Consider the following 14,375-nt stretch of genomic DNA (forward strand, 5'->3'; position numbering starts at 1 on the left):
AGAACCAAGTTACTTTATGTTTTAAAAAAACATTTTAAGACTCTATTTTAAAATACCAAGAGAAAAACATGTTTCTTTCTTTGTTCATTTAAAAATATTAATTTAATGGAACTATATATAAAAGTAAATGTATAAATGAAAGTCTCCCAAGAACAATTAGTAACTTTAGCAAATAATAACTTCCAAAGAAATACTCCCCAAAACAGAACTTTTACTGAAAAGTAGATGTATACATTTTTGGATATATGTAACTGTTAAACTCACTTTACATACTATCAATATTTTCAAAATTACACCTTTATTTTTTTCTTTACTTAAATTGACTCATAGAAACTCATTTTAACATCATTTTTATTTGTGGCAATGAAGTATTAGGTTATAGAACTTTTGGAAATGAACTGGACACACCAATACAAAGAAATTTTTAAAGAAAGAATCATTTGTTGAAGAAAACATCTTTTATAAAACAGAAAATAAAAATATTTAATTAGGGTGAGATTCTGCTTATTCTAGTATCAGCTTCAAACAAAAAAACTCTTCATATAGTCACATGGTAGTCATATAATTATTTTTCTTCTTGCAGAAATGTTTAAAGACAACTGAATTAACCTTTACTTAATATTCTTTCTAAAGTTTATAAATAACTAAGAGTTAAAAGATTTGTTTTTCATATTAACAATTCAACCATTTCTACAGTGCCAAAATAAATAAAAATGGATTACCTTGGCAATATTTCCATGCACATATATGGCTTGTTCTTGGAATACTTTCATTTACACGTTTACTTTTATATATAGTTCTATTAAACTACTTCTACAAAACAGTATAGTATATAAAAAAGAAATTTCTATCAGAAAAAAGTAAGATAAAAATTTGTTTGAAATACTAGCAGATTAACTCATAAGTACCAGCTATGTCTGTACTTGTAGGGAAAAAAGTCACAGTTGGAAACATTTCTTTGAAAGTATGTGTGTGCTACGTGGAATTTAGCTAATTTCTTTACAAACAATACAAACACTGAAACAAAACTTTAAAAAAAAATGTTGAGAGAAAACTAAAACACTTACCTGAAATTCTGGTACAGTAGGTAACTTTGTGACAGTTTTCCTCTTCTTTGTGATTGCTTTTTTAGATATGGATTTTTTTCCTTTCAAGATTAAAAGAGAAAAACTTCATAATGCTGTTAATATTACCCTTCATTAACAAAAATATTACATAGAACCTTGAACGTTAAACTATAACAGATGGATTCCAGTGAGTCAAATAAAAATGATGAATCAAAACAAGTCCTAGTAACAGCAAACATTCAACTATAACTACCTATAATAGACACATAAACAAATGCCATAATTCTTTATATAAGAACCAAATTATTTCAATCTCCAATGTGCTGCACAGTATCAGAATTTACTGTAATAAGATTTATCAAAAGAGTCACATTACTACAACTCAGTTAAAATTTAATTCACAACTTAAAATGAGGTCACATAAGGAAAAAAAAATCTTACCTTTAACAATAACTTACATAGTCAGGAACCTGCATAGAATTATACTCTGAAGACTATGGTCTATTTAGCCAACCCAATGTAAAAATCCTCTCAATAGCTCAGAAAACAAAGTTTTTCTATCCCTTTAGCTCTTCACTCATCTAATCTTTCCTCAAATGCTGACTTTGGCAGTATTCAATGACCAGTTGTAAAGCAAAGTAAACATCTCTCTTTAAAGTGCACCTACCTAATCATTTGTGTAATCAAAAATCACCGGGAAATATAAATTTATATTCCTAAATAAAATTCATAGCATAGATTGAAGTATATCTGTGTATCTAACCTGACAAGAGACATAGTTCAGATCATGTTAAAAGTAAGTATGTTTTGTGCTCACTTCAGCAGCACATATACTAACATTGGAATGATAGAGATTAGCGTGGCCCTTGCACAAGGATGACATGCAAATTCATGAAGCGTTCCATATTTTTTAAAAAAGAAGAAAAAAGTAAATATGTTTTCTCCCCACTTGTAATTAACAAAATCAACTAATAATAAGTTGATTGTTAATTATCCAACAAGAGATATAGGGCACTATACAATTTATGGGAATAACAAAGAATTATAAAATGGAAACTGTCCTTCAGGAGCTTACAATCTATGTAATGGGATAAAAATTAATTGTAAATACTTAAAAGTTAATTTAATTCTCAATCATTTGTAGGGGAAAATTAAAAGTTACTGTTTTTTTCAAAAGGAAAAATGAGTTTAAGTAAATAAAGTAACTTTGCTCTACATACACCCTATTGCTTCTTTTTAAACATTATCCTATGCAGGTAAGATCTTGCATGAAAACAATTTAAAAAAATAAATTTATAGGGGTGACATTAATAGGATCATATAGATTTCAAGTGTACATTTTTACAATACATGACCTGTATATTGCATTGTGTGCCCATCAACCAAAGTCAAATCATCTTCCATCATCATATATTTAGCCCCCTTTACTACCTGCCCCCATCCCCTCTTAACACTGGTAACAACCACAATGTTGTCTGTGCCTATGAGTTTCAGTTTTATATCCCACATGGGAGTGAAATCATATGGTTCTTAGCTTTTTCTGACTGATTCACTTCACTTAGCATAATATTCTCAAGGTCCATCCATGTTGTTGCAAATGAACAGTATTCCATAGTATATATGTACATCTTCTTTATCCAATCCTCTATCAAAGGACACTATGGTTATCTCCATATCTTGGCCTCCATGAATAATGCTGCCATAAACATAGGAGTATATATATCTTTGCAAATGAAATGTTTGAGTTTTTCAAGTAGATACCCAGAGGAGAGATTGCTGGGTCATACAGTAACCCTATTCTTAATTTTTTGAGGAACCACCATACTGTTTTCCATAGTGGCTGTACCAGTTTATATTCCAACCAGCAATGAATAGGGTTCCTTTTTCTCCACAACCTTTCCAACTCTTATTACCTGTCTTGTTGATAAGAACCATTCTAACAGGTGTGAGGTGGTATCTCATTGTGGTTTTGATTTTCATTTCCCCAATAGCTAGTGAAGTTGAACATTTTTTCATATCTGATGGCCATTTGTATGTCTTCTTGGAAGAGGTGGCTGTTCAGGTTCTCTGCCCATTTTTCAATTGAATTGTTTGTCTGGTGTTGAGTTGTATGAGTTCTTTATATATATTTTGGATATTAAAAATCCTTGTCTGAGCTGTTGTTTGTACATATCATCTCCCATTCAGTTGATTGCCTTTTTGTTTTACTGGTTTCCTTTGCTGTGCAGAAGCTTTTTAGTTTGATATAGTCCCACTCATTTATTTTTGCCTTTACTCCCCTTGCCTTTGGGGTCAAATTCATAAAATCTTCTCTAAGACCAAGGTCCGTAAGTTTAGTACCTATGTTTTCTTCTATGTAATTTATTGTTCCAGATCTTATATTTAGGCCTTTGATCCATTTTGAATTACTTTTTGTACATGGGGACAAACTGCTTCTGGTTTCATTCTTTTGCATGTGGCTTTCCAATTTTCCTAGTGCCATTTTTTAAAAGGCTTTCTCTTCTCCATTGTGTATGTTTGGGTTATCAAAAATTATTTGCCATATACATGTGGTTTTATTTCTGGGCTCTCAATCCTATTCCATTCTTCTATGTGTCTGTTTTTCTGCCAATACCATGGTGTTATGATTATCATAGCTCTATAGTATAATTTGCAAGTCAGGTAGTGTGATATTTCTGGCTTCGTTCTTTTTTCTCAGGATTGCTTTGGCTATTTAGGGTCTTTTTGGTTCCGTACAAATCTGATGATTTTTTTTGTTCTTTTTTTTTTTTAATGGCATTGGGATTTTGATGGGGAATTGCATTAAATCTTTGGGTAATACAGCCATTTAAACTACGTTGATTTTTCCAATCCATGAACACAGAATATCTTTTCATTTCATTGTGCCTTTTTTAATCTTTAATAGTTTTTTAGTTTTTGGTATATAGGTCCTTCACATCCTTTAAGTTTATTCCTAGGTATTTTATTCTTTTGGTTGCAATTGCAAATGAATTGGTATTTTTCCCCCCATTTATTTTTCTGAAGTTTCATTGCTAGTATATAGTAAAACAGTGGATTTTTGTACATTGATTTTGTATCCTGCAACTTTACTATACTTGTTTATTGTTTCAAATATTTTTGGTGGTCTTTAGGGTCTTCTATATACAGAATCATGTCATCTGCATCTACTTCTATTTATTTCACTTGCCTGACTGCTCTGGCTAGGACTTCTAGAATTATGCTGAATAATAGTGGTGAGAATGGACATCCTTTTCTTGTTCCTGACTTTAGAGAAAAAGCTTTCAGTTTTTCACCATTGAATATGATATTGGCTGAGGAAAACATTGACAATGACTTTAAATAAATAACGCAATTTACCATAGAGCTTCACAGCGTGACCTAGGAGTGGTAATAAGCAAACATGATGATTTATATAAATTATCTCGTTAATTCTTAACAAAAACAAAAACACAAACACACACAAAAAAACCCTCCAAGGTAGGCAATTCCTCATTTTAATGTGAGCTAACTGAAGAGAAAAAAAGATTACTTACTCAAGTGTTACACTGTAAGTAAGCACCGCAGCTAGGGATTCTACCGCCTAAGTCCAAGGTCCATTATGCAATGCTAACCTCTCAAAAATCATAGTTACCATTTATTGATTCTTACAATCTGCCAAGCACCATGTTAGGTACTGTGCTTTGCTATTCAAATTAATCTGTGTAATGCTACAGCAAGGTAGGTATTACCTCATTTTTTAAAACATAAACAAACTAGCTATAAACAGGCAAATAAATGGATGGAGGACTTATAGCTAACGTGAACTGGAGCATGTATCTGTATTAGACTTGTCTCACATCAAAGCTGTGCTCTTTCCTTTTTTAAAGCACATTATTTTATTTACTTCTGAGAGAGAGGGAGGGAGGGAGGGAGAGAGAGAGAAAGAGAGAGATATTGATTTGTTGTTCCACTTATTTATGCCTTCATGGGTTGATTCTTGTATGTGCCCTAACTGGGGATTGAACCTGCAACCTTTGGATATTGGGACGATGCTCTAACCAACTGAGCACCCAGCCAGGGTTAAAGCTGTGCTCTTTTTAATGATAAAATACTGTGTTCTTCCTAACTTTCTCAGCAATATAATATGCTTTTGACATATTTCTGAGCATTCCTTTACACTAGGGGAAGATTCACATATTCACTATTACATAATACTCATAAAAACAATCTAAACAAAAAATTTCCTGTATCTTTAATAAAAATTAGTTCTTCCTTTTAATTAAATACTTACTTTTAAAATAGAGCATTGTGTACTATAAAACCTCACAGTCTTTACTTACTAATCTGTTTTTGTTTCAGGGCATGATATATACAGGGCAAGTTACATATTGCCTCTCAGTGGGCTTCCACTGCCCTAAGTCACCTGTTACCAAAAAATAGAATGTAATTCTCAGATCTAGGACTGTGCTGAAGCCAGGAACAGTTAAAACACACACAAAAATGCCCTAGCCGAGTTCTCAGTGGTTAGAGCATCAGCCTGCGTACTGAAGAGTCCTGGATTCGATTCCAGTCAAGGGCACATGCCTGGGTTGCAGGCTCCATCCCCAATGGGGGGCATGCAGGAGGCAGCGGATCAATGATTCTCTCTCATCATTGATGTTTCTATCTCTCCCTCTTCCTTCCACTCTGAAATCAGTAAAAATATATTAAGAAAAAATAAAAATAAAGAAGCATTTAAACACACACACACACACACACACACACACACACGGAATTTCAACTTTAATTCTTGGGCTTAAAACATAGACATGGGAAAAAAGTTGAATCTCAAATTGTACCAAGAAAATGAATAAAAACCTTAATATAGTCTAGTAATTAATGTTACAAATGCAGCCTAATGAAGCTTTTTAAAACTATGCTTAGAACAGCTCAAGAAAAGAAAGCCCAGCATGAGAGGAAAAATGTAACTAAAAATATATTTTACACTATAAATACAGGCACAAAACTCTAGTCTTCTAGAATATGCAGATACACTTACCAGAAAAATGAAGATGATTATCATCCCTACTCCAACTCCTCTTTCCTCAGTCTCTCATTACTCATCTTTATCCCTCTCATTCACTTGGCTGCCCTGCCTGTCTTTACCCCTTGGCCTTCCACTTTCACTCCAATGCCCTCCTAGATTTGGCCTTCCCATGTATAAGAATTCTCCCAACATATTCACTACTCTCTTAGTGTTTTCATTTTAGGAACCTTAAGTGAATGGACAATAAGGCATTAATCACTGTTAAAAGGGCATTTTTATTATTAAATACCAAATCTGGGAAGTACTTAGAATGTGAGGCCACAACTGGATTCTAAACTTGACCTTTATTTACTAAAAGTGCATGTTTTGAATGAATATATTTTACAGAAATTTCTGGAATGTTCTCTAAGTAAGCAATTTGGCCTTAACAAAACAGCTGATTTCCTCCTATTCTCTTTAGCAAATTTTTCATCATACGGGTCATTTTTTAACCCTATCATATAATTCAATAACCGCTGAACGCCTATTTCTTTTTTTCTCCTTTAATTTAGAATACTGAGTCAGTTGTCAAATTCTCCTTTTTATTGCAATATATTTCTCAAAATGTTTTTTCTTTCCTGCCAATGTGATAGAAAAGTCATGTAATAATTCTTATCTGGATTTAGAATTTCCTCTTTCTGAAATTACCTCCTTCATCTAAATCTTGTCAGTTTCTTTTTATAGCTATTTAATGATGTCCTAATTACCTTGCAAGATCCTTTCTCCTAATCCTGCCACTTACTAGCTGTGTTACCTTGGACACAGAATAAACTTCTCTGTGCTTCAGTTTTTTTAATCTATAAAATCTATATAATAGGAAATAACAATAGTATCTACTTCATGGAGTTTTTATGAAGGTTCAATGAGACAATTTGTATAAAGGCTTAGAACAGCGCCTGGCATTCATTAAACAACAGACGAGTGTTCACTTTTGTGGGGGGTGGGATAGGGTGGGAGAGTAGAAGGCAATAAAATAAAAGGATATGGAGTACAGTTTATCCTTTTACTCTCTTTGACCGTGGCATCTTGAGTTGGTCCTCTAAAAGTTTTCCCCATAAAGACACACATAGGTAAGTGCTATAATAGTGCTATCAACACAGAACTATACCACCTTTTTCACAAATATTGTAGATTACATTACTTTCTCTGTTATTCCCTATAAACCAGTATACTGTTTTTTACACATTTGATAGATCTTATTTAGTGCTCATTTCCTTGTACTGGGATCCTGATTCAATTATTTAAAATAGCACAACAGTATGAAAAAAGATACAGTAACTATGAAAAAAGAACAGTCTGAGATAAAGAATGACATAACACAAATAAATAACACATTGGAAGGAATACACAGCTGATTAGGGGAAGCTGAGGATTGAATCAGTGAATTAGAAGACAGTCGGAAATATCACTCAACTAGAGAACCAAAAAGAAAAAAACAATGAAAAAACAGGAAGATAGCTTAAGGGAACTGTGGGACAATATGAAACGTAACAATCCTCTATAATAAAAGCTTAATATGCTAAGTGTCCAGTCTTCCAGTCATCCATTCAACCAATCAAAGTGTAATATGCTAATGATATGCTAAGGCTGCTAAACCTGCACTGACCACCAGGGGGCAGACGCTCCAACTGGTACAGTGGTCGGCAAACTCATTAGTCAACAGAGCCAAATATCAACAGTACAACGACTGAAATTTCTTTTAAGAGCCAAATTTTTTAAACTTAAACTATATAGGTAGGTACATTGTTATTAACTTAATTAGGGTACTCCTAAAGCTTAGGAAGAGCCACACTCAAGGGGCCAAAGAGCCGCATGTGGCTCGCGAGCCATAGTTTGCCGACCACGGAACTGGTAGATTAGCTTGCTGCTGAGGTCCAGCCGATCAGGACTGAGTGAAACAGGCTGGACACACCCTGGAGCCTTCCCACAGTCCCTCCCCGGCCCCGATCATGCACTGGTGGGGTTCCTCGGCCTGGCCTGCACCCTCTCGCAATCCGGGACCCCTCAGGGGATGTTGGAGCTGGTTTTGGCCAGATCCCACAGACCAGGCAGAGGGACCACACTGGTGCACAAATTCATGCACCAGGCCTCTAGTATTAGAATAGTAGGTGTGCCAGAAGAGGCAGAAAGGGAGAAAGGAATAGAGAAGGTGTTTGAAGAAATAATCGTAGAAAACTTCCCTAACCTGGTAAAGGGAAAAGTCACACAAGTTCACGAGGCACAGAGAACACCAAATAAGAACTTAAACAGACCCACACATCATAATTAAAATGCCAAAAATTAAAGACAAAGAATCTTAAAGGCAGCAAGAGAAAAAAAAACTGTTACCTACAAAGGAGTTCCCATAAAGCTGACACCTGATTTCTCATCAGAAACTCTACAGGCCAGAAGGGAATGGCATGAAGTAATCAAGGTAATGGAAAGCAAGGATCTGAGACCAAGATTACTTTATCTAGCAAGGCTATCATTCAAAATAGATAGTCAAATAAAGAGCTTCTCAGACAAAAAAAAAAAAAGAAAAAGGCTAAAGGAGTTCATCACCACCCAACCAGCATTATAAGAAACTAGAGGCCCGGTGCACAAAAATTTGTGCACTCAGGGGGGATGGGGAGGTTCCTCAGCCCGGCCTGTGCCCTCTCGCAGTCTGGGACCCCTTGGGAGATAACGCCCTGCTGGCTTAGGCCTGCTCCCGGGTGGCAGAGGGCAGGCCCAATCCCTAGGTGCAGCCCCTGGTCGGGCTCAGAGCAGGGCCGATTGGGGAGTTGGGGTGCTGCCCCCTGTCATGCACAGAGCAGGGCGGATTGGGAGGTTGCGATGCCACCCTCAGTCACGCTCAGGGTAGGGCCGATTGGGGGGTTGGGGCTCCGTACCCTGTCACGCACAGAGCAGGGCCGATCAGGGAGTTGAGGAGCTCCCTGCTGTCACTCACAGAGTAGGGCCGATAGGGGAGTTGGGGCACCGCCCCCTGTCACACACAGAGCTGGGCGGATCAGGGGGTTGGGGAGCTCCCTGCTGTCACTCACAGAGTAGGGCCGATAGGGGAGTTGGGGCACCGCCCCCTGTCACACACAGAGCTGGGCGGATCAGGGGGTTGGGGAGCTCCCTGCTGTCACAAACAGAGCAGGGCCGATCAGGGGGTTGGGGCGCCGCCACTCTCACACTCAGGGCAGGGCCGATGGGGAGGTTATGGCTCTACCCCGTCACACACAGAGCAGGGCTTGTGGCGGGGGGTTAGGGACACCACCCTCTATCATCCACAGAGCAGGGCCAATCAGGGGGTTGGGGCGCCGCCATTCTCACACTCAGGGCAGGGCCAATGGGGAGGTTATGGCTCTACCCTGTCACAAACAGAGCAGGGACTGTGGGGGTGGTGGGGGGGTTGGGGCACCACACCCTGTCACACACAGAGCCGCAGGGCGATCAGGGGGTTGGGGAGCTCCCCCCTATCAGGCACAGAGCAGGGCAGATAGGGAGGTTGTGGCCCTGCCCCGTCACACACAGAGCCACAGGGCGATCAGGGGGTTTGGGCGCTGTCCCCTGTCACGCTGATCCCAGTGCTGGGAGGCATATTACCCTTTTACTATATAGGGTAGAGGCCTGGTGCATGGGTGGGGGCCGGCTAGTTTGCCCTGAAGGGTGTCCTGGATCAGGGTGGGGGTCCCCACTGGGGTGCCTGGCCAGCCTGGATGAGGGGATGATGGCTGTTTGCAGCTGGTCACACACCCTTCAGGATGGGGGTCCCCACTGGGGTGCCTGGCCAGTCTGGGAGAGGGGCTGAGGGCTGTTTTCAGGCTGGCGGGTGACTGAAGCTCCCAACTGCTCCTTTTTTTCTTTTTTATTCTGGGCCAGCTTTAGCTCTGGCTCCAGCTCTTAGGCCTCCCTGCTGAAAGCAGGTGTCTGGTTTGTTTGTGTTCTACAATCGAAACACAGTATGAACTCCAGCTCTGAGATCCGGGCAGGCTGAAAGCTGGTTCCTGGGGTTTTGTTTAGCTTCTATATTTGTTACAATTTTTCAAACTGCAAGCTCAGAGGCTGGCAAGGCTGGCGGGGAACGTTGGAGTCCTCCGTCACTGAAGCAAGCAAGCCTCATGTTAGCTTCCAGCTGCCTGGCTGCCGGCCACCATCTTGGCTGGCAGTTAATTTGCATATCGCCCTGATTAGCCAATGGGAAGGGTAGTGGTCATACGCTAATTACCATGTTTCTCTTTTATTAGATAGGATGCTAAAGGGATTGCTTTATGGGATTGTTGAGAAGAAACAGAGTGAGAAACTTAGCCATACAGATTTAAAATGGCTATAAATAAGTACTTCTCAATAATAACCCTAAATGTAAATGGATTAAATGTTCCAATCAAAAGGTGTAGGGTAGCTGAATGGAAACAAAAACATAACTTAACTATATGCTGTCCACAAGAGACCCACGTCAAAGCAAAAGACACACTCAGGATGAAAGTGAAGGGATGGAAAAAAATTTTCCATGCAAATGGAAAAGTAAAAAAAAGCAGGAGTAGCAATACTCATATCCAACAAAATAGACTTTAAAAGCATCATGCTAAGTGAAATAACCCAGTCAGACAAAGATAAATATATGATCTCACTCATTAGTGGAATATAATGAACAACATAAACTGATGAACAAAAATAGAGCCAAGGGGGCGGGGGGATATACTAGAATATAATAAAAGTAATCCTGTTATTTGCAGATTTTTAATATTTCCTACAACTTTTGTGGTATTATATTGTTAGTACAGGTTTTGGTAATATTACTATACTTAAAATCCTTTTGATTCTTGAAATATTAATGTTTATTGCTTGAAATATTATTATATATAAGATCATTTTTTTTCAATAATTGGGATTTATTGCATGTAATATTATTATATTTAAAATCGTTTTTCTTGAAATAAAAAAAAAGGTCATAAACAAAGAATCAATAATCCCAAGGCTGGCAATAAACCTAACCTCCAGTGGCAAATACAGTTTACAACTTAAGTGATTAAACTCTGCTCTCTATAATAAATACTCTAACAAATAAATGTAGTGCATTCTAACACAAACTAATGGTCTCAAAGTTACTTGTCAATGGTCTTTCCAAGGTTTACATTAAATAAACTTTTAACTTTTATAGGAAACTCTGGCTTTTCAGAAAATGGACTTAGCCTTAAAATCAACTCAATGATGACAAGATACATTAAAAATAAGTTACAAAAAAAAAAGTTTGACCTCATTTTTTTGACTGGTATATAAATATTTTTTAATCTTCCTAATCTATGTAAAGCAATGCTTGCCTTCTCAAAAGCACTTTCACTGACAACTTACGATTCTTTTCAGATTTACTGCTATGGAAATTATTAAACTTCCTGATAGTTTAATCATTTTAATCCTTAATTTTAATCAAGGCTAAAAAAGAATGTTATAGAACAGAGTGTAGATAATAACCAAAATAACTTAGAAAAAATATAACTGTTATGAACAGATTTAATAAAATAAGTATTCTGAAAGAGAAGTATCTGATGCTATAATTATGCACATTAAGGAAAATTCCAATGTTTTTCTATTCTATAATGTTTCCAAGAGTAAGGAACAGGCTTAAATTAACTAAAAATGAATTCAAAATTTTAAAAGGCAGAAAGAACACTCCCATTCTGAAAAATAGATAAAAATGCTTAACGTTACAAAATTCTCTTATAATGCACTAAAATTATCAAATCATTTTAAACCAATCTGCCTTTGTGCCTTCTATTAAAAACCATCTCCCCTCACAATAGGAAGGTTTACTAAATTTGTAGATGGAACCAAAAATTAAAACATAAAAGGAACCAGTTTAACCACATGTAGAATTTAGTCTACCCTAAATTAAGGTTAATAATCAGTCATGGATGACACAGCTTATCCCAAAGCATATTCTACACAATACTATTATTTGGAAAAAGGAAAAAAAGCCCTGTGTTCAAATAAACTTGAAAATTACTAAGTTAAAGAAACAAAACCATTTTATTTTCTTCAAGACCTTGCAGCGGCCTTAATATACAGGCACAGAATCAATTATTCACAATTCTAAAGTCTAAAAGATTCTGAAAAATAAAGTTTATTAAAAAAATAATTTATATGGTAGCAAAATTTGACCTGAACTGTTAAGAGGTTCTTTATAGTCTTCATCTCATTTAGCCTGATTATTCATACATTTTTCTTTTCTGTAGAAATTATATATTTGATTACAGGGCTGCTCCAAACTCTACTGAGGATGTTCCTTTGAAAATACTATATACATCATTAACACCCTTCTAAAATCTGAAGATTTCTGAATCCCCAAACATAAATGGTACAAGAGATTCATAAAATGCATTGTGGACCTGTACTAATGCATAATGTGACTCTATACGAGGAACAGCTCCCAAACTTGGGACCATGGAGCTCACTCTTAAAAAGACAAAGGAAATACTGGATTAGAGTATGCCCAAAACTAACGATAAAAGGCCACATAATAGCTCATACCTATTAAAGAAGCCCAGGGCAAAATGATGTAAAATAAATTTCTGTTGTTAGTAAAACATTTTATGTAACAATGTAAAACAGTAAGAAGCTTAGTGACTGATGATGAAAGAGAGCTGGTCTATGCTTACCCAGTGCTAACAACAGAACGGTATTTGCCAAATCCAAGTATTATTGTTACTGAAGACTTGACTCTCTAAAATTTGCTCGAAACATAAAAACCAAAAAAGTATATAGGCAAGTGCATTATTTTCTCCTATTTCATGCCTGAAAGACTTCTCTCCTTAATTAAAAAGGCACACAGAAGATACACAAGTACTAGCTGAATTTGCTTCTGACTTTTTTTCATTCACTTGTCTAGAACTGGACATGAAGTTTTCAAATGTTCTCTCTGATCTACATTCTGAACTTATATTTCAAAAATGGAACACTTCATTTGCTTACAATACAAATTCATTTTATACTAATCCTCATCAACTAATATTTTTATTCTGCTACATTAATAACTATGTTATTTTCTAAACCACTTTAATTCATAATTAACTTTGAATACATGAATAGTAGGGCATAAATAAAAACTTAATAAAAGGTTTTAGGAAATAATGGTATTAATAAAACAGTATTACATATTTTAGAACTGGAAACATTTTCAAATTTAAAAATATTTAATATTTCAGAGGCCAAGATTTCAGAGAACTCAAGTCAAACTTAATTTATATAGCCTAATGGATTGCTTGTAAAATTTAAAAGGTTTATTGCTGAAAGTTACTTTAAAATATTGTAGCTTTTCATTGCTTGGCTCAATGTGGACCACTTTGCAATTTTCAGTTCAACAAATTAAACCTGTTCTTGATAGTAAATGTTATACTACTTCTTTATCAATGATACATTACATATACATTTAAAAATACATTTAATTGTATTTAATGATTTAAATAACTATGGTATAACACCTACTATAGCAGTTAAACTAAATTCATTCCCTCATTTGCCAATTCATTATCAAATTATCGCCAAATCTTAATTATCTTTGTAACTGAGGGAATGAAAAAAACTGAAATCCACAAATAAAGACAATAAACCACAATTTATTTTAGTAAACAATTCAAGGTTTTCCCAATCAGGCAACTTTTTATTAGGATTAATAAATGAAGTTAATCATCTGCTTTTATCTCACCTATCCTCTCAATAAATGAGACATTTAAGCTGATTAAATGGCAAAGATTAGGAAAAGCAAAAGCAATTAAAAAACAGAGCAGTCAACCACTGAATACTATAAGGTATGCATACACACTTTAACAGCTAATAACACACTTAGTTTTCACTTCTTTTTAGGTTTAACTGATTTGAAATGGGTGAAGCCAGACTAAGCTTTGAACAAAGAAAATTTATCCTAAAGTGCCACTAGACTTTTTGTTTTGGGGATACATAAAAAATAAAGTTTACAGTATAAAAATGTCAATGAATTGAATGCACACAAATACCAAAGAAAGGATTCTTGATGTTTGAGATTCCACGGCTTTGTGTTATCACCAGTGCCTGGACCAGAACTGTCATCAGTTCGAAAACAGGCAATTACAAAAAAAAATTATTCACTTCTGTAGACTCTTTTAAATTTTGAAAATGAACTATATGTTAATAAACACCGACTTTATAATCATTCAAAGTGCATACACATTTTGGGGGAACACCCTGTATATTTATCGGATTTTTTTGCTTTAATTTTTAAATAGGCTTGTGACAAATACATTATTTACATTAGGTATAAGACA

At 35.8% G+C, this 14,375-nt stretch overlaps 1 protein-coding gene and 1 non-coding gene across 2 annotated transcripts in view; one reads left to right on the plus strand and one right to left on the minus strand.

Moving 5' to 3' along the window:
• KIAA2026 (KIAA2026 ortholog) overlaps positions 1 to 14,375 on the minus strand; it is a 103,298-nt gene that overhangs the window by 39,318 nt on the left and 49,605 nt on the right. Inside the window, exon 4 of the mRNA XM_036331098.1 lies at positions 1,068 to 1,147. Within this exon, the coding sequence (XP_036186991.1) occupies positions 1,068 to 1,147 (80 nt within the window). The remainder of the gene's footprint in view (positions 1 to 1,067; positions 1,148 to 14,375) is intronic.
• On the plus strand, positions 1,877 to 1,978 carry LOC118667859. The gene has a single exon (XR_004971435.1). It is a non-coding gene; the product is annotated as a U6 spliceosomal RNA (small nuclear RNA).

This window comes from Myotis myotis, unplaced genomic scaffold, assembly GCF_014108235.1.
Source record: "Myotis myotis isolate mMyoMyo1 unplaced genomic scaffold, mMyoMyo1.p scaffold_m19_p_12, whole genome shotgun sequence".
In the NCBI taxonomy this organism is placed as follows: domain Eukaryota; kingdom Metazoa; phylum Chordata; class Mammalia; order Chiroptera; family Vespertilionidae; genus Myotis; species Myotis myotis.